This window comes from Nothobranchius furzeri, chromosome 14 (assembly GCF_043380555.1).
Source record: "Nothobranchius furzeri strain GRZ-AD chromosome 14, NfurGRZ-RIMD1, whole genome shotgun sequence".
Classification (NCBI taxonomy): Eukaryota; Metazoa; Chordata; class Actinopteri; order Cyprinodontiformes; family Nothobranchiidae; genus Nothobranchius; species Nothobranchius furzeri.
In genome coordinates, this window is record NC_091754.1 from 10,355,519 (window position 1) to 10,380,894 (window position 25,376).

Below are 25,376 nucleotides of genomic sequence, written 5' to 3' on the forward strand. Positions count from 1 at the left end.
GACCAGCAGGGCAGGAACTTCTTAGCTTTGCGTGCCAGTTGGGCGAACCGAAAGTAGAATACTTTGTCACCCACCTCGTATTCGCGGCTGGTTGTCTTTTGGTCGTAGTAGGCCTTAGCGCCTTCTACGTTGGTCTCCAGTTTCTTCTGAGCGTGCGCGAACGTAGCTCTGAGGTGTGTTTTCAAGTCTGCCACATACTGATGAGCGGTATAGGCAGTGGCAACACTGACATCCTCTGGGTGATACAGGAGGTGCAGTGGTAGAGTCATCAGTCTGCCGGTCATCATCTCAAAGGGCGTAACCCCCGTGGCTCGCTGGGGAGTGGACCGTATGGCCATCAGGACCAGAGGGAGCTTGACGTCCCAGTCCTTCCCAGTGGAGCAGACGTACTTTTTGAGCATGGAGACGACCGTGCGGTTCATCCGTTCGACCTGTCCGGATGACTGTGGGTGATAGGGGAGGTGGAATCTCACCTCCACTCCCAGAAGTTCAAACAGGGACGTCATTACACTGGATGTGAAATGAGTTCCTCGGTCAGAGTCAATGCAGAGTGGAAGTCCCCATCGACTGAAAACGTGGTTAATCAGCAGTACAGCGGTTGTGACGGCTGTATCGTTTGGCGCTGGAAGGCATTCCACCCACTTTGTGAAACTGCAAGTTACAGTTAGCATATATTTGTTTCCTCTTGCCGATTTGGGAACCGGTCCAACCCAGTCGATCTGCAGGTGGGACCAAGGGAAGGTTATTCCCCTGCGTTGCAGTGGTGCTCTAGCAAGTGGCTGGGAGGGTTGAAACTGGGCACAGATGAGGCAGCCTTGGACATAGCTGTGTACATCCTTGGACATCGATGGCCAATATGCTACTTCTGTCAGTGACGCGAGGGTAGCTTTTGCTCCGCGGTGACCTCCAACCGGAGTGTCGTGGGCGTAGGCAAGCATCACTCCTCTGTGGTCGAGTGGAACAACCCAGCGCGGCGGGCTGTGGTCGTCACGCATGTAAACTAACAAATCGTTTTGTAGTTTCAGATGCGCGAGTTGACGATGCAGGTTTACCAAATCTCTGCTTGCGCCCATAGGTGGTGATGGTTGTTCAGGCATCGGGCCCTTTTGGAGAAGCTCGCGGATGAGCTTCAGGTCAGGATCTTGTTCCTGCATGGTGACTAGGTCCGCGTCCTGTGGTTGTCTGCCTAGAAACACGGGTACCCCAACGGTCCGAGGTTCGTCTAACTGGTTAGCATGTCGACGAGTAATCGCGCAGACCTCGTGAATGGCCTTGGGTGGAAGCCACTCGTCTTTGAATTCCCAGCAGGTTCCCTGCTCAGCACCGAGCTTAGCAAGGCGGTCAGCTTCGTCATTACCATCTTTCTCCGGACCTATGGTCCTGGAGTGACCTTTGACCTTTTTCCAGTAGACCATTATGCCTTTCTCAGTGGTGAGCAGATCACACGCTAGGAATAACACCGAGTGTTTCACATCTCTGTTCCTGGCGTTTTTCATGTGGTTCTCCTTCCACATGGGGAAGTGAGAAATGAAGCTGTGTCTAGCGTAGTTTGAATCTGAGCAAAGGACGATTTGAGTGATGTCCAAGGCTGCCGCCTGCTGGAGGGTTATCAACACTGCAGCAATTTCAGCGTACTGACTAGACTTTTGGCCCAACCGGTAGTGATTTGGTTGCTTAGTGTCACAGTCCACCCAAACGACTCCAACCCCAGCACGGAGCTGGCCTTCGTGAAGGTAGGCACATCCGTCAGTGTAAACTTTCGGAAGCCCTTGGCAAACATTCTCATCAAAGTAGCGATGATTGGATGCGGTTGGGTAGACTGCGGCAGGTGTGTCCAGGGGACCCATGACGGAGTCAGAGTCACAGTGCTGGCAGCCTTCTAGCCCTTGTCCTAGCGCTAGCTTGGTGTTCTGACCATACTTGACCTCAATGTTGTATCCTTGGAGCACCATCATCCACGTCGCAATGCGGCTGTTTGACACTCTTCCTTCGCGCAGACGCTGGCTGTTTAGGAAGGTGACAGGCTGATGACACGTTTCAATGATCACTTTCTGTCCACCGATGTAACTACGAAAGTGTTCGACGGCCCAGACTGTAGAGAGGAGAGCTCTCTCGCAGTCTGAGAACTGGAGTTCCACCTTGCTCAGAGGCTTGCTGGCGTATGCCACAACTCTCATGTCCTGATCGTGTTTCTGCTTCAAAGCAGCGCTCAGGCAGTGAGAGGAGAAAGTCGCCTCTATGAAGAACTCTTTATCCTTGTCTGGGTAAGCCAGACAGGGTGCGGACGCCAACTTCTGTTTTAGGAACTGGAAGGAGAGTTCTTGGGGTCTGTCCCACACGAAAGGTGTGTCGTTCCGAAGCAGCTCAGTGAGGGGCCTCGCTGTTTCAGCGTACTCCTCAATGAACTGCCTTGAGTAGTTGCAGACTCCGAGGAAGCTCCTGAGTTCAGTCAGATTAGCTGGGGCTTTGATGTCCTGAATGGCTCTAATGCGTCCCGCTTGGGGCTCGACTCCATTAGGGCCAACCAGCAGTCCAACATACTCCACTTTGGTTCGACACCACCGTCCCTTGAGAATCGCCAATTTAGCTCCGACGTCAGCGAGCTGTTGCAGCACGTGACGGAGTTCGGCCAGGTGCTCCTCGAAGGTTCGACTCCTCATCAAGATGTCATCGACATATATGAGGTTCCCTCTGGAAGCAGCATCTGACATGGCTTTGTGGAGGAAGATGTTGAACTCGGCAGGTGAGTTAGAGTAGCCAAAGGGGCAGCGGTTCCAAGTATATTGGCGATTTCCAAAGGAGAAAGCCAGTTTATACTGGTCCGCTGGCTCAACCTTCATGGTCCAGAAGTCGTTGGCTACGTCAACCGTAGAGAAGAAACGAGCATCTCTGACTCTGGCTAGCTCCTGATCTAAATGGATCATAGGCCACCTGGAGAGAGGTACTTGTTTGTTCAGTGCACGATAGTCTATGGTGAGACGCCATTTCCCAGTCGGTTTCAGAACCGGCCAGATGGGAGAGTTGTAAGTGGAGTTACACTCTCTGATGATGTTTTTCTCCTTCAGCTGATCGAGGATCTCCTGGATCGACTCATAAGCAGCGAGGGGAATCTTGTACTGACGTACAAAAGTAGGAGGGGCATTCGGGTTCGTCGGAATGCGAACCGTGTGCAGGTTTGTGAGTCCACAGTCCAGGGAGTCCCTGGATAAGACGGACTGAAACTCATAGAACAGGCTTCTAAGCTCTGCTCTCTGCTCCTCTGACTCCAGCGCATCCGCTTTGTCAAGCTGCTGGCTGACTTAGGCCTCGAAGCCGTCATAAGGTTCAGAGGAGGAGGGTCTCTGGTCTTCCGGGCTTTCAACCGGTGACTCAGAGGGTTGAGTATTTATTGCAAAAACCGTTAGACACTGACTGCCGTCAGTATCTAAGGTTGCACTGCAAATGGGTTCTTCAGGAAGGGCTTCATGCCGCTTGATGGTAATCATTTGTGAGGGGAAAGTACTGAATGTGTCTACACCAGCCTGTCTGTCGTTCAAGAACAACGGAAGTTGTCCGATCACGGGGACTGAAAGTTCGAAGTCATGGAATGAGCTATCTATCAGCATGCCCAAGGGCTTTCCTGCCGGCATGTGGATAGGACTCTGGGTCGGATTTTCGACCAACAAGTACGCAGAACGATTGTTCAGCTCCAAGAGTGGCGTGCCACAGACGGCTAAGTTGAGCTTCAAGAAGTGTGGTGATGGCTGGAAGAAGGCCTGTGTGCCTGGCAGCTTCTGATTCTTCATCAGAGTCAGACGAACAGACACTCCTTTGACCAGCGGGGGCAGAACCGTGCTGGCCTCAACCACTGCACGGCAGGCCTGTGGAATGGTCTGTCCGGACAGCAAGTGTTCAGGGCCTTCTGAGCGAGGCTCAGAGGATGGTGTGGCACGGGCCCAAAGGACTTGATTGCAAGTGTCCAGCTGGGCACCGAGTCGAACCAGCAGATCTGCTCCAATGAGTGCAGGTGGATCAAGCTGTGGTATGATGCTGAATGTATGTGTGAGCTGTCTTGCTCCGAGCTGGATAGTCAGAAAGCAGACCTCTGGCGCTTTCAGGAGCCTCTGCGGCCAAGTAGGTGACAAGAGCCGATGGCTACGTGTCACACTGACCAGAAGGGGGTCCTTCTGACGCAGGTGTTCAAATGTCTGCTGGCTGATGGCTGACTTTTCTGACCAAAGAGCAAGGCGAGCATCTGAGATGTGGGTGCAGTTCATGGTAAGACCACCAACTATGTGTGGTGCATATGGCTGCAGGCTGACGTTCTTCAGCGAGCAGAGAAAAGATGAATGTGTGCGGAGCGGAGTTCCAGGAGCGGTTTCGTGCCTTTGCAGGCGGGCATCGTCTGTGGGAGCCGTAGGGAGGGGCATGACCTTGGAACAAGGGTTTTGCGGCTCACTTAGGCTGACTTCAAGAATGGAGGATGGTCGGCTGCTATCCGGTTTCCAGGGCTTAGGTGTGTCCACCTGGGCCCAAAGTTGACCCTTCTGGCAGTCGATGAGGGGAGCTAGACGTTCAAGCAGGTCCTGACCAATGAGAAGTGGTTCAGTGTCTAGCTGGCAGACATAAAACGGGTGAACCAGAGTCATGTCTTGGAAGGTGATGTCCAGCCACGCCCGGTGAGTGATACACTCCCGGGTCTGGGTGTAGCTGGTGATTTTCAGGTCACAGGGTTCTACCTGGACTGGTTTCCCGAGCGACCGCATGGTGTCAGACACACGACTGAACAGTGTGGAGCACGTCAGGGTGATTTCTGAGCCGGTATCCAGCAGAGCATCAACCTGTATGCATCCACCTACGTTGGTGCTACAGTACAAACGGCGAGCATGATCATGGTTTGTTAAGTCACCAAGGAACTTCAGAAACTTAGTATAAGTTTTCTCTGTGGGGTAGATTTCAGGAGACTCCTGTGATCTACCAGTAGTGTTTCCCCAGCTGATTAGGTAGGTCCTGGCCACGCTGGGGGGTTGAGCCACGCCTAGTCATGCGGACGTTGGCTCTGGGTCTGGCTTCTTAGAAGAAGACTTTGGTGCAGGGGTTTCTTCTGCAGATCTCAGCTGTTCCTTCTGTTTAGCTAGGAACTGCTGAAACATCTCCTGGAGGTCGGCTTTGGTCAAGTACTCACCTGCGGACTTGCGTTCAGGACTTACCTGTTGGCGGCGCTCCTTAAACCTTCCACTGTTCCGACCTGCCTGCCGTTGGTTTTGGTTGGGCCACTTCCTGTCTGATTGTCCAGACCTAGGCGGCCAATCAGCACCCCCCTTCCCCTGTTGAGGAGATTGGGACTGCTCTCGCGGTTTAGCAGGTCTAGGTTTAGCAGATTTTGGCTTAGTGGGTGGAGCTTCTGTGCCTTCAAGCTCCAAACGCGGCTCGGCGTCGGGAGCTAGGTGCATGACGCGGTGATGTGCGTCAGGCTTTTGGGGCTTTCCGCCGGCTTCCCAAGCCTGTTGAGCGTATCTCCTAATCTCCTGAGTTGTCAGTTTTTTCATCCGACAATACATTGAGACTTCGGATCGAACACACTCGTGCAGGTTGTGAATGAACAGGGATCTGAAGGCAGGGTCTTCCTCGAGCCCAGGGCCGTTTCGACCTTGGAAATAAGCACTTTTGAGTCGGCGATAATACTCTCTGGGGGGTTCGTTCCTCCCGTGTTTGATGGAGAAGGCCCCCATTGTAGCTGACGCAGAGTCTGCATACGTGGCGTATTCATCCCTCAACGCTCGGCAGAGCGAGGAGTACCGATCTCGAATGTCAGGTGGTAGAGTTTCCATGAAACTGTGCACCGTTCTAGATGTGGTTTTCCAAATTAGCTTGAGCTTTTCCCTTGAAGAGGGTGCTGGAAGATCAAGCAGACAACGTTCTATCTCCCTGAGATAATCGTCGACGTTGGATTCATTGGTGTTAGGATCAAAGCGTTCTATATCTTTAGCTAGCGATTCAATTTGACGTACACGGAGCCCTGACTCACGGTACGGTGCGTCATCCTCTGACTCTGACCCACGGTCTGTCTCAGAGGGCGCTGGATATCGCTGGTGTGCTCTGGGCTCCCAATGTTGACTCCTGGGGCCCAAATCGGGGTTTGGCATGCTGTGGCGGGCTGCTGGCACGTCATGTGGGTGTCTTGGGAGGTCCTCCTCCCGGGGCACGTCTGCGTAGTATGCTCTGTCATGCAGCTGGTTGCCGGCATGCCGAATACCGGAGTAGCTAGGATGGGTGGATGGTTGAGGTGCAGGTTGGGGTGTATAACCCCAATCGGCACCTTGCACCCTTCGTGGACTGGGGGAGCGGTCTAAATAGAGGTGCCGCTCAGCTGGTCGACTTCTCACTGATTGAGAAGGCTGTGAAGATGAGGGTGGTGGTCCAACCTGGGGTTCGAGGGCGAACTGCCCTCGGCCCCTAGGTGGTCCTGAATGCCCTATAGTGTGTGTAGGGAACGGGGCCGCAGGTTGGGACAGATAAGCTTCATCTCTCCCCTGCGGCGTGCGTCCGTCCAGAGAGTCATGGTGTTTCCCCCCTTCCCACTGTCTGTTGTCATCAGCAGAGGGGGGCGGGGTCTTCTCCCCATCTTCCCCAGAATCGGTGCTGTCTTCCTCCTCGTCATCCTTCTGCCTTCCATTTTGCTGCCTTTCAGCTAGCATGCTCTGGAGCTTCATGATCTCTCGATCATGTTGGAGTTCTCTCTGATAGAGGATCAAGGCTAACTTAGCTAAGTGAACCTGGATTGGTTTTGTACCATCCGGGTTTTCTATTTGATCAATTACAGCTTCTAGCTCGACGCTACGCTGTTCTTCAGTGAAATCCCTAGAAGGGTAGTCGGGTTCTCGAGGGTTCTCGAGCAACCGCGACCAGTTTGGACAATATTTGTCCAGAAAGTAGGCCAGGTTCATAGTCGTGGGCCGCAGCGCCACCTGGTTGCTGGGAGTTGGTCAGTTCACTACTCTGTCCCTCCATTTAACAACCGAACCAAAAATAGCCTAGTAGAGCTTCTGCAGATAGCTCAAGCTGCACCTTTTGGGCAGCAACTGCTAGCTTTGTAGCAGAAAAACACTAAATTAACCTTTGTGCGCACAGGTTTTAGCGTTTTAAATTGCACGGAATGCCGTGACTGACGCTTAAAATACTATTCCTTTCAGTATTTTAGCAAAAGCTGGTGCGTTGCCGTAGCAACGTCTTACAACACTTGCAGTGTTAAATGTGCTATTATTCCTTCAGAATATTAGCAAACAGGGTGTTATCAGTCTTTGAGTGAAGGTTTCAGTTAGTTACAATAGCCACTGTGAGTTAAAATCGCTAAATTAGCAGTTAATTTTAGCCTAAAAGGGTTAGTCAGAATTACTTACACACTGCACCTTTAATGAAGAACTGAATTTTAACCTAAAAGGTTAGCCAGAATTAATTTCCACGTTGCACCTTTAAAGAAGCACTGAGTTACTGGTGAGAGTTCGATGCAGCTTCCTGCTCAGCGAAATCAGCACCACTCTGTTGCTGGTTCAAGGCTGAACAACTGATTATTTTTAATTCAAGCTCTTTGGATTTATTTGTTTGTTTGTGCCGGATAGAAATCTCTGTGTATCCAAGCCTCACACGGGGCACCAATTAATGTTGGGGTTATTAGGAGCGAACAATTCGTAAGCTTTAACTTACTTTTGGATTCTTCAATAAATTCTGTAAATATGGGAATATTTACTGATTTATTAATTAATTAAGATATTCTTAGATATACGGGGCACCATTCCCCTTTAACCGGGGAAAAATTGAATCCAAAACTCTTATCAGTCTTTCTTGAAGTTCGTAGAATCCTTGGAGCAGAGACTTCTCTTCGACACAACAAAGCTACTGGAGACGAAAATCTGAATTTTATAACGTTTAATTAACAATTTGTCAAATGAATAAACAGTGGCATAGATGAATAATAACCATGTGATATAATAAAAGGATGTATATTCAAAATAATGTTCAAGGTGTTTTGTGTGTATGTATGTGTGTATGTTTCTAAAATGGAGTCTGTATGCAAGATGGCTGACCCCGTCTGGCTAAAGTGTGAGTGGCAACTTGCACTTTAACTTCCAAGGCACTTAGAATCATCAGTCACTTAACCTCAAATCACTCAAAACATTTCAAAGGATCATGAAACAACACAAAGGATTAATCACGAATAATATCTTTTAGTTTAACCACGTGGCCAAGCAGAAAACATTTAAAGATACCAAACAATGATCAATAAGCAGTTTATTTATTCAAAATGACCCGGCGGACGTGTTTTGGGAGCGAAAGAGGAAGACATGAAGCTACTTTTAAGCAATAGCGCAGTTTTATTGCTTATTCTGGACTATAGAGGAAACAGGAGAAGAAAAGGAGAGAGAGAAATGAGTTTTCTGATCACCAGAACAGTGAAGCGTCCCTCACTGTTTTGATTTGACGGTTCTCCGTGTTTCTCCGCAGTTTGGCGTCATCCGTCGGTTTGATGCTTTCTCCGTTGTTTACCTCCACGAGTGTTTCTCCACGGGCTGGACACAAAGAGAACGAAGTTTCTTTTGTGCTGAGTTTGACAACTTACAGCGTCTCTGAGAGCTGGATGGAGCTCCGCTCGTTCCCAGTCAGGTCCTGATGGAGTTCGAGTGGCTTTGTAGCGGTTTCGTGGCTCAACTTGGGCACTTAGAGCTTCCGCGTGCTCAAGTTGTCGGAGCGTTCGACAAGCGTGTCCTTACCGCCAGGTATCCTGGGCAAAAGAACGAGGTTTCTTTGTCTCTGCTGAAGATTTATGGTCTTAGTTCGCGGGAAAAGCTCCACGGCCTCCCGCACATGCGCAGAACGTGTTTCTGGTATTAGGCGGTGACATCATCACAATGCTTCCGTGTGCAAAGCATCATGGGAAATGAAGTTTCTTGGCGCTGATGTGATTATTTGCTTTTCAGAGCAATTTAAGCACAGTCATTTTGGAGAAAATCACTGCATAGTAATTTCCTCATGAGGTCAGACCCTCAACATCAGGCTGTCTTGTTCTGGTACTCATGATAATAATTCTGTTTCTTGTGCTTACTTCATCTGTATAATGTCTCTTTACTTTTGGTGAATTGTACTGAGTCCAGAATAAAGGCTACTTGGCTGTACAAGATACAAACAAGTATTACGTTTTGGAAATATATGAAATGTATTCAGCCTGCAAATTTATCTCAAATACCAATAACTACCGTGTTTTCCGGACTATAAATCACACTTTTTTTCATAGTCTGGCCGGTCCTGCTACTCCGGAGCGACTTATATAACAAAATATGTAGGCTACACCGCGCTGCTGCTGGCCGACTCCAGCCCAGGAATGAGCTCTCCTCACCTGCCGGGAGGGTTTGAATCACCGCCATCCTCTGCTGGAGACCGTGGCGCACTGCTGCGCCCGTTTTGTTTGTTCTGTTATTGTTACCGGTGCTTGTCTTGCAATGTGAAATGCTTGGTCTCAGATTTTGTAAGAAAAATAATAAAATGTCCCCCCAAAATATGACTTATGTATGTTTTTTTCTTCTTCATTATACATTTAATGGCTGGTGCGACTCAGGAGCTACTTATAGTCTGGAAAATACGGTACTGAAAACTTGCTCAAAGCAAAATATATTTTCATTATGGAAATAAATTATAAACTTACCAATTTAATACTTTTTTACTCAAGGTACTTTTCATGAAAAAGAGCCGCAAACCTCCACCTAAACTTCCTGTGAGCTTCAGGTCGATGGGTGTTCCACAGTTAACTCCGGTTGAAGCTAGATAGCTACATCCGTTACCTTAGCTCCCACCTCCGCGTTAGCTTTGGGTTAGCCAGGGTTAGCTTCAGGTTAGCTTGTAGCTAGTTCGACCGGGTGTCGTCAGTTGATCCCAGCCTTACAGCCCCACCCTCAGCTCCTCCTCTCTTCCCTTTTATGGAATTGTCTGAGCTTGACGGAACCTGTGACACGGTCAAAATGGCGGTGGCGGCCACCTCCCATTTTAACAGAAAAACTTGTTATTGGAGTCTATGGAAACCCATTGTCCATATATTTATGTCGATGGTTACGACTAATTGCACTAATTGCTTTGGATTCACTTCCTGGTGATCCATTACACTGGCTGTCTACAGTCACATGGTGTATGAGGTACAAGCTAGTTTATCAGTACAGGTGCTGGCCAGTAAATTAGAATATCATCAAAAGGTTGAAAATATTTCAGTAATTCCATTCAAAACGTGAAACTTGTACATTATATTCATGCAATGCACACAGACCAATGTATTTCCAATGTTCATTACATTTAAATTTGATATTCATAAGTGACAACTAGTGAAAACTCCAAATTTGGTATCTCAAAAAATTAGAATATTCTGAAAAGGCTGAATATAGAAGACACCTGCTGCCACTCTAATCAGCTGATTTACTCAAAACACCTGCAAAGGCCTTTAAAAGGTCCCTCAGTCTTGTTTTGAAGGCACCACAATCATGGGGAAGACTTCTGACTTAACAGCTGTCCAAAAGACAATCATTGACACCTTGCACAAGGAGGGCAAGACACAAAAGGTGATTGCTAAAGAAGCTGGCTGTTCGCAGAGCTCTGTGTCCAAGCACATTAACAGACAGGCGAAGGGACGGAAAAAATGTGGTAGAAAAAAGTGTACAAGCTCTAGGGATAACCGCACCCTGCAGAGAATTGTGACGACAAACCCATTCAAAAATGTGGGGGAGATCCACAAAGAGTGGACTGCAGCTGGAGTCAGCGCTTCAAGAACCACCACGAGGAGACTCATGAAAGACATGGGATTCAGGTGTCGCATTCCGTGTGTCAAGCCACTCTTGAACAAGAAACAGCGCAAGAAGCGTCTCGCCTGGGCCAAGGACAAAAAGGACTGGACTGATGCTGAGTGGTCCAAAGTTATGTTTTCTGATGAAAGCAAGTTCTGCATTTCCTTTGGAAATCAAGGACCCAGAGTCTGGAGGAAGAGCGGAGAAGCACAGAATCCACGTTGCATGAGGTCCAGTGTAAAGTTTCCACCGTCAGTGATGGTGTGGGGTGCCATGTCATCTGCCGGTGTTGGCCCACTCTGTTTCCTGAGGTCCAGGGTCAATGCAGCCGTCTACCAGGAAGTTTTAGAGCACTTCATGCTTCCTGCTGCTGACCAACTTTATGGGGATGCAGACTTCACCTTTCAACAGGACTTGGCACCTGCACACAGTGCCAAAACCACCAGCACCTGGTTCAAGGACCATGGTATCCCTGTCCTTGATTGGCCAGCAAACTCGCCTGACCTTAACCCCATAGAAAATCTATGGGGTATTGTGAAGCGGAGGATGCAATACGCTAGACCCAACAATGCAGAGGAGCTGAAGACGACTATCAGAGCAACCTGGGCTCTCATAACACCTGAGCAGTGCCACAGACTGATCGAGTCCATGCCACGCCGCATTACTGCAGTTATTGAGGCAAAAGGAGCCCCGACTAAGTATTGAGTGCTATACATGCACATTCTTTTCATGTTCATTCTTTTCAGTTGGCCAACATTAGAGAAACAAACATTTTTTCATTGGCCTTTAGAATATTCTAATTTTCTGAGATACCAGATTTGATGTTTTCATTGGTTGTCACCTATAAATATCAAAATTAAACGTAATAAACATCGGAAATACATTGGTCTGTGTGCATTGCATGAATATAATGTACAAGTTTCACGTTTTGAATGGAATTACTGAAATATTTTCAACCTTTTGATGATATTCTAATTTACTGGCCAGCACCTGTATGGCTGTTAGCTTCCTGGCTTGACACCTGCTACGATATTAACACTAATTAGCATTAAAAATTCATTGTTTTATAGAGTTGATTTAGAAAAACACAAAATCATTCTTTTTTTTACATTCTAGTGAATTTGTGAACATCACACTTAGAGACACAAAGGAAAACAACCAAGCACACACACACACACACACACACACACACACACACACACACACACACACACACACCTAAGGACAATTTAAAGAGACCAGTGAACCTGATAGTCATATTTTTGGACTGTGGGAGGAAGCCGGAGGACCCGGAGAACTCACGCACGGACAGGGAGAACATGCTAACTCTATGCAGAAAGACCCCAGGTCAGGATTTGAACCCAGGACCTTCTTGCTGCATATGCAACAACACTAACCACTGCACCACTGTGCAGCTTGGTGGTAGCTGGGGTAGCCAATCAAATTGCAAGGGTTGCATGTGCTACCCCAGGCCACTTCCTGGACACGCCCCGGCTCCTAACCCAACACATATACATTTCATACAGACATAATTTTATAGGTTTTTGCAACAGAACACAGTTTTTAACTGAAGTATGTAAGCATGCTCTTTATATTTCAGCTGGTTTAACCATGTAATGAATGTAATGAAATCAGCGGTGGTATGAAGGGCAATAAATAGTCTCCAAAATTTAGGAAGAATAAGCAAGTCAGTCAAGGGCCGCAGAAAATTCTTCCAGTGGTCCTAAACGGCCCGCAGGCCACACTTTGACACCCACTACCACTGATACAAATCTTTTCATCTTAAAAATGCAGATAATTCCATGATTTTTTTAAACCGGACTAGGTAACATCTTTTTAGCTTCACCTCTTTGTTTTGTGCATAGTCCTATTTGTAATTTAAACTATGTTTGCTTGTTGAACCCCAAAAACTTTAGGCTACATAAAAGGAAAACACCATACACCAGAAGCAAAAGGTCCAGTTCCTTTGCACCAACTGCCCTGGACGATGATGGTGATTAAATCTCTCCCTTTGTTCTGCCACAATCCTGCACACTAGGTTGAAAAGGAACATTGCATAAGCACTGGTGTGATGACACCAGTTTTGGTTTCAGTCCCGTGGATTACAGAAAATATTGAATTGTTGCTAAATCTCTTGCAACATAAATGCGCTTTAATTAAATAAACGCCTCATTCACACATGATGGCTTTTGCAGTGAGCAACACAACAGATGGATGCAACAGGAACAAACCAGTGGACCTTCTAGCAGCTGGCCATTGTGCACCTTTCCCCATTTATTCCCAACATGTCACAGTCTGCTTCCTCCAGAAAAGCAGACCCTGTCATTAGAGTCATCGCCGGTCTGCGAGATCAGATTTACGACTTGGAAGGATTTTGGAGCTGCTAAGATTGAGCTCATCTCTTAGTCATACCACTTTATGGGTCCTGTGGAGATTTATGCACAATTGACATCAGCGTGACACCTCGTTCTTTTGTCTTGAGTCGCAGTTGCATCCAGTTTGGTGGATGGACTTACTAGACCATGTGGACCTCATGAGTGATGATGTCACCAGTGGACCCAACAGTGATGTAATGAAACTACTGAAAAACTTAGCTGGTGGGAACAAAAGCATAGAATATGCTATCCTTGTGCTAAAGTACAAAAAAGAAAACTATCTCTTTTATTATGTAACAGAATACCTGAAATCGAATGGGCACTTGCCACCAGTAGATCTTCCACTAGAGGGCAGTAGACTGTTATTGGACCGGATGCGGCAGGTTTCTGACTAAGGTACTAATCCTGATATTACATCTGGAGGCGTTAAGAACAGAATTTGTGGCAAGGGGTTAATCTAACCAGGAAATGCACATACTTTATCACATATTTTGCCTTGAAAAAAATCACACCCCTTTGGCTCTCTAGCTAGCCTGACAATATCTGATAGGAGCTCAGCACTTTATACTGAAAGTAAATTCTCAGATTATCTTAATACCTGAAAAAAGGGGGGAAACTATTTAAAAAGAAATAATGTTGTACAAAAAATAAATATACATCCGAATTATCTATTCAAGTGCAATAATCCAAAGAACAGTAGACAATTATAAAACTGACCCACTGTTAAATACCCAATGTTCAAATTTTAATATTGTGAGGCTGAATAAAATACAAACCTGGGAAAGGTTAAAGCTGCATTATGTAATATTGTGTTACAATAAACAATTTTTTTAATCTGTAAACAGTGTATTTTTTTTTCCTGAAGATACAATTGAATCTAGTAGTTTTTGCCGAGGTTGCATTTAGAGTTTGCAAATCTATTTCTTCTGAAGGGGTTTGGGTCAGTACCACCTCTGGTTGTGCTTGTGCAACACATTCTCACTCCCAGCGCGTCAAAAACAAACGCTTGGTCAGCCACCCTCCACGTCAGACCCCTGACGCCAAAAGTGCCCTTTTTCGTTACTTATGTGCGAAAAGGGGTTTTTCCCTTATTTGACTGCAGATCCCAATGCAGCGTAAAACTGAAGCCATGGGATGTCCGCTACCGTTGCATCCCAATGCAGCGTTACACTGACGTGATGGGATGTCCGCAGCCAGGGCACCAAACAAGCTCATTGTACCTCACCTTAACCTTATCCTCTTATTTAACCTTCCCCTCACCCCTATCCTAACCTTAACCATCTTGCTAGCGAACACGTTGGTGATGTGTCGATCGCTCTAAAAGCCGGCTCTATGAAGTGAACAGCGGGAGCTGCCTCGTGATTGGTCGAGTTTGGACCGAGCCAACGCGAGGGGGAGGTTTCAACTACCAAGGTGGAGGTTAAAAGTAGCAGTTATGTGTAACCTCCCCCTCGCCAGATGGTATGTTCTAACGTTCCCCTTGGGCGGCAAATACGAAAATTCACAGTCAGACTCTGACTGTCAGAGTCAGAATGCACGGGAAACAAACGCTTGATCACAGTGAGAGTAACGTTTTAGGTAGCAAGAGGGTTAAGGTTAGGATGAGGGAGAGGGGAAGGTTATAAATAGCGAAACATTAAGGTTTAGGTGCGGTTAAATGAGCTGGTTCGGTGCCGCATCAGCGGATATCTAATCACGTCAGTTTTACGCTGCATTGGGATCTGCAGTTACAAAAGAGAAAAACCCTTTTCGCACATAAGTAACGAAAAAGGGCACTTTTGGCGTCTGGGGTCTGACGTGGAGGGTGGCTGACCAAGCGTTTGTTTCCGACGCTTAGGGTGTGAGAATGTGTTGGCTTGTGAGAGCGTGTTCCAAACTCGAGCTGATGTGTCCCATCAAGGCAAACACAAACACCGTGAAGCCTCATGAAAAATCCAAAAGGGTTCAGATGAAGGCAGCTGGACTTCTTTGGTTTCTTGAAGATGTTTTGCGTCTCATTCGAGGAGCTTTGTTAATTCTGACTGGAATATGGAAGGGTCAAGCTTATAAACAGTAACTGTCTGTTGTTGCTTAACGAGCAGAAACTACCTATGAATACCGATCCTCCCTACCCCCGAGGAGTCGTTGAAGTCGTTTGGGCACATTGTGTGAGAATGATTGTCGCTAACTGATGATATTCCCCCTAGCCACAGCCATTTTTCTGTCCTTAACTGGTCGTTTTTAGAAAATCAACATAAAATCCTGATTATACTAATTTTTCTTTTTTTATGTCTTCATAAACAGTCACCCGAGTGATCTTAAGCACCGTTTCCAACGCCACCACTCCTCTGGCAGTTTTCATGGCAGTTTTAACCACAACCACGTCCAAGACACCAACCTGCCGCTAGTGGCCGAAGAGCACGAAGAGAACCACGACAAAGGGCCGATGTACGACCCCAAACAGGACGTTTTTGCCACCCTGTTTGTAAGAGTTCTCTCTTTTATAATAGAAATTGGACATAAATCTGCATGCGTGTTGAAAAGCAGCAGTTTAGATGAAGCATTGCAGGCTGGCAGTGCTTTTTAGATTTAGCTAACACTGAAAGTCATGATTAACCATTTTTGACGAGTGGATCCAAAAAAACACTTTTCTATTTAAATGCACCAAGATAAAAGGCCTTGTTTTGCTTTATGGCTTTCATTAATATTTAAAAATGACCAGTGAGCATAAATTTGGCTCCTGATGTAATGCTAACGGCTCTTGGATTGTTCTCTCTGTTTGCTTTTTACCGCATGTGTTAAATTATACTCTTAGTCATTTCACAGTTGCTTTGAGTTAAAGCTGCTTGGTATGCTGTGAAAACTCAGTCTTCCCAGCTTATAAAAACATCTCTTCCAACAAAGAGCCAGCTGTACATCTGTTTGGTTTAAAATAAGCTGTAAGAGATGTTTTGGTCATGGATTCTCACACATTATTGGGTTTGAGGCTCTGTTGTTGTGGAACACCGCGTTGTTCAGGCCAGTCAAGTGACTAATCTTTGTCCTGTTTTTCCTCTCAGAAATCTCTCCACCCTCTTCCTCCTGAGCATCATCCAGCTGCTGCCAGATCCCTGAAACTCCTCGCCAAGATTCCCAAAGATGCAGAAGCTGTCCTCGTTTTGGTTGGTAAGCTCTAGGACAGAGCGGACCAGTTAGTCCTTCCTTTATGTTGGTGTGGGTAACATTCCTAAATCTGTTTGGGTCTCAGGTTGTGTTGAGTTCCTGGAGCAGCCGGCCATGGCCTTTGTAAGGCTGAGTGAAGCTGTCCTCCTGGAGTCGGTGCTTGAGGTTCCTGTTCCTGTTCGATTTATCTTCGTTCTGCTTGGACCCTGCCAGTCCAACGTAGACTACCATGAGATTGGACGCTCTTTTGCCACTCTCATGTCTGACAAGGTACCTTAATAAATAAACAACTGAACCTTTAGACCTAAATCTCAGCTTCCCTCACCACCCAAGGTTTGAAGGCCTTTGTGAATCAGAGTCAGGAGGACCCTTTATTTGTGCCCAAGTGAGCCACGTGTAAAAGGTGCAATTGTCCACATGGCCGTGGTTTCACCAATAGCAATGGAAGGCAGTGGGATCAAGACTGTTTTGTGGGAGTGTTGGTTTCATGTTTGAACTACGGATGTCAAACGATTAACAGTTTGAATCAGAGTGTTTGTGGATTAATTTCCATTAACCGCGCATTCGTCTGCATGAGCAAACAGACTGAAGGAAAAAGAGAATGTGCATGCACTTATCGTGTTTATTGGACATCTTGAACATTCTGGTAGTAACCCGAGTGTTCAGACCACTAACAAACTTAATGTAAAGAAAATGTTGTGATTTCAATTGCCAACAATAGAAGAAATCAGAGATGTTGTGTCTTCACTTTTCATCATAGAAAATTAACTGATTGGTGTTAGTTCTTTATATTTTCAAGGGAAAATGTTGTTATTGATTTTCATCCAGGTAAATGCAAACACAAGAGGGAATATCATGATTAAAACTGTTTTGTTGCAGAACTTCCATGAGGTGGCCTACTTTGCAGATGACAGGCAAGACCTCCTGAACGGTATCAATGAGTTTTTGGACTGCAGCATCGTCATTCCACCTTCAAACGTGGAGGGCAAAGACCTTCTGAAGACAGTGGCAGACTTCCAGAAACAGCTGCTCCGCAAAAGAAAGGAAAGAGATGGGAAAAAGTACCACTCCACATTTGGGCTGGAACAGGAACCAAAAGGTAATCTTAAATGGTCAAAAATGTAAAGGTTTGTTCTCAGAATAAATATATTTGAAACATAAATTATATGTGAACCCTTTAATAACTTTTGAATGGTAAGACGATACATGCCTGAGGAGAGTGTCCAACCGTTGTAGGTGGTTTCCCAAACACAAAATATAGTGGCCTGAATACATGACCCTGATGTCCTCCATCCTAGGCTTTACTTTGGTGTTTACATGATATAACCTAATATTATAATTATTATGATACAATTTGGGAAAAATAAATATATATATATATATATATATATATATATATATATATATATATATATATATATAAATAAAAAAAATTTCCTTCCGAATCATAAATAATTCCTGAAGAGGGGAAAACTCTGGATTACTGCTTTAAAACTGATATTGAAACTGTAACTATTAGGTTATATCATGTAAACATGTATTGTTATGTATTGTTTACATATTGTTACTGTATAACACCCGTGCCTTCCTTCAGAGGTGAGTCCAGAGGAGGAGGAGGAGGCAGAACAGGAGGTGGACCCGTTGAAGCGCTCGGGAGTCCCTTTCGGAGGCCTGATCCACGACATTCGTCGGCGTTTTCCGCACTATATCAGCGATCTGAAAGACTCCCTGGACATGCAGTGCATCGCTGCTGTCATCTTTATTTACTTTGCCGCTCTGTCACCCACCATTACCTTTGGAGGGCTTCTGGGTAATCTGAAACTACTAAATCCAGTAGAAAAGTTGTGTGTGGTCATGATAACCAGCCATGTTGTCTTTTTATATTCTCTCCAGGAGAGAAAACCGAGGGTTTGATGGGCGTGACCGAGCTCATCGTTTCCACTGCGACTCTCGGAGTGATTTTCTCTCTGCTTGCTGGTCAGCCACTTCTCATCATCGGTTTCTCTGGACCTTTACTCGTATTTGAAGAAGCCTTCTATAAGGTACTCCTCCTATACATCAGCTGCTGGTCAGCCATCACCTGGTCAGGTCACTAACAGCTGCTTCCTCTCAGTTCTGTCAGGCCTATAACTTTGAGTACCTGACGGGCCGCGTGTGGATCGGTTTCTGGCTCATTGTCATCGTCCTGGTGATTGTGGCTGCAGAAGGCAGTTTTCTCGTGCGCTACATCTCTCCCTTTACTCAAGAGATTTTTGCTTTCCTCATTTCTCTAATTTTTATCTATGAGACTTTTTCAAAACTCATCAAGGTAACTCCTGCTTCTCCTCGATTGTCTGCATTTACTAAAATAAAGCCATCAACGGGGTTTTGAACACGTTGTATTTCCAGGTGTTTCAGGAGCACCCTTTGATGGCGGTATACCCCACCGACGCCAGCACCACCGACACCTTACAGAACTTTGAAGGTCCAGTCTTCAACCAACCCAACACCGCCCTGCTGTCTCTGGTTCTCATGATGGGAACGTTCTTTGTTGCATTCTTTCTCAGGAAGTTCAGGAACAGTCGCTTTTTAGGTGGCAAGGTAATGATCTTTATTAGGAAGGGTGGAACAATAAAGGGAATTTTGTTGATTTCATCTTTTTTTCAATGGTTATGTTAGAACCTGTTCCCGTTCTCGTAGTTTTTACGGGTGCTTGATATGATATTTACCTTCTCAGTGGCCCAGTGAGTGTCCGCCCTGGGATTCTGGGATTCAAAACCGGTTGGGTCACACCAAAGACTTTGAAATGGGACCCAGCTGAGACTCAGCTCTTAGGGGTTGGATTGGGGGGGTTAAACCACCAAATAGTTTCTGAGCACAGCCACAGCTGCAGCTTACCACTCCCTGCAGGGATGGGTCAAATGCAGAGATGTAATTTTACCAGTGTGTGATGACTAATGGGACTTTGACTTTAACTTATGGTATTATTGAATTCAATTCAGTTTATTTATATACTGTAGCACCAAATCCCAACAAGATTCATCCCAAAGCACCTCACAAAGTAAAAGTTCCAGTTGAACTAAGGGTTCAGTTCGTTGTGACAATTAGTTAAAGTTTCCTATGTAAGGAAACCCAGCAGACGCTGTTAAGTCGCTGACTTGTGTCAGAGACATTATAGCAATCCCCATAATAAGCAAGCATGTCCTTTCTGTCCTCAAACAGGCACACCGGAGCATTTTCCCCCTGAGTATGACTTACAAGGCATTCATTTCTACTAGAGACCATGGCAAATGTAATAAAATACAATCTAATTTCAAGTAAAAATTTTTATATAGCGCCAAATCAGACAAAAGTTGTCTCAAGGCACTTCAAAAAGTCAACACAGTTTACAGTTCATGTCATTAAGCCAATCAGTAAAAAGTTTCCTACATACGGAACCCAGCAGGTTGCATCGAGTCACTGACTAGTGTCAGTCTTTACAGCAATGCTCATATTAAGCAAGCATGTAGTGACAGTGGAGAGGAAAACTCCCTTGTAAAAATAAGAGTAAAGTTGACCTTTCATGTATTTTGACTTCTATTTTCCCAGAACTAAAATTAAACACAACCGAAGTGCAGTCCAGATTATTCTGATATCAGATTCTGGACCAGTAAACGTTGGACTGTTCAGTCATTATCACTGCGGCAGAAAGTCTGGCTATACTGTTTTTGCCCTTGTATGACTACTTGGAAAATCTCTCTTTTTTATAATAATAAATTTCTTATTTTCAGGCCAGGAGAATAATTGGTGACTTTGGGATCCCAATCTCAATCCTAGTGTCGGTTCTGGTGGACTACTCCATCACCGACACCTACACCCAGGTGACCTGACACTCCGCAACACTCGCCTGTGTTTACAGACATGTTTCTGGACCTGAATGTGACTATTTTTGTTTTAGAAACTCAATGTGCCATCGGGCTTTTCGGTTACGTCCCCTGAGAAGAGAGGGTGGTTGATCAGCCCGTTTGGAGACAAGCAACCGTTTCCGACTTGGATGATCGGAGCTTCTATTGTCCCCGCTCTTCTCGTCTTCATTCTCATCTTCATGGAAACTCAGATTACCTCGTATGTTTCCTCTGATCTTACACGCCTATACAGCTAAAGAATTTCCTCTGATTTATGTTTTTTTTTTTTTTTTACCATTTAGACTGATTGTCAGTAAAAAGGAGCGTCGCCTCGTAAAAGGTTCTGGTTTCCACCTGGATCTTCTACTCATCGTTGTCCTCGGCGCCATCTGCCCACTGTTCGGCCTGCCGTGGCTCACCGCGGCCACGGTGCGCTCCGTCACTCACGTCAATGCGCTCACTGTCATGAGCAAGGCCACGGCTCCTGGAGAGAAGCCCATGATACAGGAGGTGAAGGAGCAACGACTGACCGGGCTTCTTGTGGCAGTTCTTGTCGGTAAAAGGAAAACTGTCACTTCTGAACATTTTTCATCCTATTTTTGTGAAACCCACTCAGATGTGCGGGCTTCCTCCATCAGGTTTGTCCATGGTGATGACTGACGTGCTGCGCCTAATCCCTCTGGCCGTCCTCTTTGGCATCTTCCTCTACATGGGCGTCACCTCACTGACGGGCATCCAGCTGTACGAACGCATCACGCTCATGGTCACTCCTGCCAAACACCATCCAGACCACATCTACGTAACCAAGGTAACGCCCTGCTAGGGTTCGGTGAAGTTCCAGAGAAAACAGAGGCTCTGGGAGGCTGAGGAGTCAGAGACACATAATTATCCTTGGAAAGGATATTCAATGACCCAATTAGCTTATTTACTCCTTGGAGAAATCAAAGTATTTGCAGTTTAAAGCATTCCAGTAGAAACGTTGCTTTCGATCTCCTAAGGTGAAGGCTCTCTTTTGTCTTTCCTCTCTGGGAAGGATCTATAAAGACACTGGCCACTAGGTGGAACCAAAACCAATTCATTTGTTTTTTTCTCTTCTTTTTTTGTCACCATTTCTAACCAGGTGTGTGTGTGTGTGTGTGTGTGTGTGTGTGTGTGTGTGTGTGTGTGTGTGTGTGTGTGTGTGTGTGTGTGTGTGTGTGTGTGTGTGTGTGTGTGTGTGTGTGTGTGTGTGTGTGTGTGTGTGTTTCAGGTGAAAACGTGGAGGATGAATATGTTCACCATCATCCAGCTGGCGTGCATCGTGGCTCTGTGGGTGGTGAAGTCCACCGTGGCCTCCCTGGCGTTCCCCTTCATCCTCATCATGACGGTGCCGCTGCGCCGCCTCGTTCTCTCCAGGATTTTTGAGGAGCGCGAGCTCCAGGCGGTACGTTTTGTAAGGCAGGAACATTCCTGGGGTGTTTGGGACTTTGCCACGATCATCAGGTCCCACATGGCCTCAGTTTACTTACTTCACAGCCAATTTACCACAAGATGGATGTTGACATGTTTATATATCTTTTTAATTATGGTGCTGATTGAAGGAACGCCACAGATTAACATTCCTGATGATTTTCTGCTCTGTGATAAACCCTGCTCCTGATGAATTTCAAATTATGTGTCAATATTTATTTTGCTTTCTGTTCTAACCAGAAACAGAGGCTTCAATTTTCCAGGAGCTGGTATTTATTATCTTGAATAAATCTCAAAAAACCTTTTTATGTCAGCGCTGTCAGGTTAAATATATCAATTTCCAAAATGTCAGTTTTATGGAAGCTTGAATAACAAGCTTTGTTCTCGATAATCGTTTTACGTCAACATTTATCCAAAGGTTTGGAGCTGGATCCAAGTCAGGGAAGATGGGGAAAATCAGCACATTTGAACATGAAGTACGAGACTCGCTGTGTTTTTATTCAGATGTTGCGGATCGGAATTTTTATCGGTGAAGTTGGAAACAACGAGTTTTACTTAAAGGGACATTAAGGGAAGTTTGACAGCCAAAACATGTATAGAAATAATACATTTCTTCTTCATACATTCTCCTGCAATGCCCTGGTCCTGTAGAATGAGGCCTGGCATTTTTACTGTGATTGCCTGTTTTTCTGTAAAATCACAGAAAAAGAGAGATGCTCAGGTCGAGCAGGCTGCTTCATGCGCGTTCACGCTCAGGCATCGCCCGTAGCATTTGCTACCCGTAGCTTTAGCAGCAGAGAGAGAGGTAGTGCCACTTTGTCGCTGTTCCTAACGCCTAGTGACAAAGCTAGCTACATTTCTGAGGACCCTTAGCTACTTTCTGTAGAACTTTCTTCTAGATATTTCCTGCAAATTGGCAACAAAATAGCCATTTTCGCTCCGAACCGTTCTTTGAACGTTGTTTCAGCTGTCATCAAGGATATAAATGTTACAGATACAAAAGATGTCACTGGCGCTTTAGCTCACCTAGTAATGGGCTCGACACACGGGAGGCAACATCGCCTCTCCATTAATTTTCAATGAGACATGCGCGACAAAGCGATAATCGCGGGTCTCCCTCCTACTAAGCAAAACGCTAAAATTGTGCGTGAGAAATTTTGCGCTCGTGCACGTGTCGTGCACAGGCGACCCAGCGACGCGATCCCAGAAAGTTGAAACATTTTCAACTTTTCATCGCTGTCGCTCGGACGAGGACCAATCAACGGAGGTTTCATTCACTGACCAATGGGTGGACAGGATGCTCCGTACACCTCCGAGCAAACATGGAGGAGAAGTTGATTATTATTATGTTTTATAGTAAAATCAGAAGTAAGATTTCACATAACTCTATCAGCACCTTGTGAAACATCATATCTACCACTTTTTTAACTCTGAACCGCTTAAATAACCTTAATCCCCTCCAACCTGACACAGCCAAACAAAACAACGGAAGTTTCGATTTCGCCATGGAACAGAACGCGTAGACGGCTTTGCTGCTGCCGCGGATTGCCTCCCGTGTGTCAGGTAATAAAAGCGACAGCGACAAATTTAGTTGATCGCGGTCGTTTGTCGCCTCCCGTGTGTCGAGCCCATGAGACGTCGGACTCTCGTGCAGAAGACTCGGGTTCGATTCTGGACGTTAACCTAGTTTTTTCAGTGTTTATTTTTTACATTAATGGTATATTTTTTTACAGTAAGATGCCCAAATTTTTATTTGAGACTCGCTGAACGGCATTGAATTCACAGACAAAAAAGATGTGGGTTCAGCTCTCATTTTGGAACAATTTTTCAAGCAAGGGAAGGGAATGATCTGAGCATGCAGGAGGACTGACCCATCATAAACTACTTTCCACTACTTTCTTCTACTATCTGCTCTTTAACTGTATTATTTTCTGCAATTTCAGCTGTTAACTTTATTTTCTCTCTAAGTGTTTTTCTCCCCAGAAGAAGCTACAACGATGTTCTGCTGAGCTGTGGTGGCCTCATGGAGGGGGCCATCGTCTAGCACACTGCTGCTAACCACTAAAACATTCTCTCTCTCCTGATAATAACTTTTTGCTTTCCTTGACGTTGGACGTGTTACTGCTAGTTTACCCATTTAATTAGAGATCCACTAGGATTAATACAATAAAGATTATCTCACCAAATAGAATGTTTACTAAGACATCACAATAGAACTATAGACACATTATTGTGTGTGCGTGTGTGTGTGTGTGTGTGTGTGTGTGTGTGTCTGCTCTGTCTTCTCGATTCCCAGTGAGTCGTGGAGGATGGCTGCTTATACTGAGTCGGGATTCTCTGGAGGTTTCTTCCTGTTAAAAGGGAGTTTTCCTCTCCACTGTCGCTGCATGCTTGCTTAGTATGAGGATTGCTGTAAAGCCACTGACACTAGTCAGTGACTTGATGATATTTGCTGGGTTCCTTATATAGGAAACATTATTTCTGATTGGCTTAATGAACTGTGAATTGGAATGTTTATTATGTGAAGTGCCTCGAGACGACTCTTGTCGTGATTTGGCGCTTTATAAATAAACTTGAACTTAAACCTTTGTCGGCTGTGCTGAAGAGAAAGGTACAGAACCAAATTATTTAATTAATTAGCTGCACGTTCTCCTGTCCTCTGTCCTCCGGGCCACACATACACACACACACACATATTCACTGTTTCCGCTACTTTCTGCAGTCGGCGTCTCTCTCAGGAATTAGTGAGCCATCTGTCTGTGTCCTGTGAACGTATTTAGAACAGTAGAACAGGTCTGATCAGTCATTTGAGTTGCTGTCTTGTTGCTCCAGTGCTGCCACATATAACGCCTCTGCCGCATCACATGTCTCCCTCTCCCCCTTGGCCATGCACGCACCACCACAGCGATCACATACAGTTAGACTAGACCACGCAACCTAAGGGGAAGGAACAGGATTTCCCCAAACCATCAAGGTTGCCACAAAGAGAACCGGCACTGCCCGTGTATAACACTGGAGGGAGGAAGAGAACTTTTGTGCGAAAACACAAATGTAAAACAATTCAGTTTATTTATATAGGGCCAAATAACGACAAGTCGTCTCAGGGCACTTCACAAAGTAAACATTCCAATACAGTTCATTTCATTAAGCCAATCTCAGCAGGTTGCATCGAGTGTCAATGTCTTTACAGCAATCCTCATACTAAGCAAGCATGTAGTGACAGTGGAGAGGAAAACTCCTTTTTAACAGGAAGAAACCTCCAGAGGCTCAGTATAAGCAGCCATCCACCATGGCTCACTGGGGATCAAGTAGGCAGAGCATGCACACACACACACACACACACACACACACACACACACACACACACACACACACACACACACACACACACACACACACACACACACACACACACACACACACACACAAACATACCAAGTAGTGTTTCTATAACTACATTGTGATTTTTTAGTAAATTTTATTGTCTTTATCTTTGTAAATCTATACCTAATCCAACAGGTGAACTAGTAGTAGCACATTCAATGTCAAAGAGAGTAAAATGTTATTATCAGGAGAGGAAGACTGTTTAAGTAGTTAGCAGCAGTGTGCTAGCCGATGGCCCCCTCCATGAGGCCACAACAGCTCAGCAGAACACCAGCGTAGTTTCTTCTCAGGAGAAAAACTTAGAGAAAAAACAAAGTAGAAATAGCTGGAAATAATGCAGTTAGAGTGTAGTGGTAAAAGAAAGT

General features: G+C 45.7%; 1 protein-coding gene across 4 annotated transcripts in view; it reads left to right on the forward strand.

Moving 5' to 3' along the window:
- Positions 1 to 25,376, forward strand: part of slc4a3 (solute carrier family 4 member 3) — an 80,319-nt gene that overhangs the window by 53,740 nt on the left and 1,203 nt on the right. For all 4 annotated transcript variants that reach the window (XM_070543910.1, XM_070543912.1, XM_070543911.1 and 1 more), the window contains 13 exons: positions 15,458 to 15,638; positions 16,213 to 16,318; positions 16,401 to 16,585; positions 17,195 to 17,414; positions 17,910 to 18,125; positions 18,209 to 18,357; positions 18,429 to 18,623; positions 18,704 to 18,895; positions 20,065 to 20,154; positions 20,232 to 20,398; positions 20,481 to 20,734; positions 20,817 to 20,986; positions 21,428 to 21,601. In XM_070543910.1, coding sequence (XP_070400011.1) covers positions 15,458 to 15,638; positions 16,213 to 16,318; positions 16,401 to 16,585; positions 17,195 to 17,414; positions 17,910 to 18,125; positions 18,209 to 18,357; positions 18,429 to 18,623; positions 18,704 to 18,895; positions 20,065 to 20,154; positions 20,232 to 20,398; positions 20,481 to 20,734; positions 20,817 to 20,986; positions 21,428 to 21,601 — 2,299 coding nt within the window. The remainder of the gene's footprint in view (positions 1 to 15,457; positions 15,639 to 16,212; positions 16,319 to 16,400; positions 16,586 to 17,194; positions 17,415 to 17,909; positions 18,126 to 18,208; positions 18,358 to 18,428; positions 18,624 to 18,703; positions 18,896 to 20,064; positions 20,155 to 20,231; positions 20,399 to 20,480; positions 20,735 to 20,816; positions 20,987 to 21,427; positions 21,602 to 25,376) is intronic.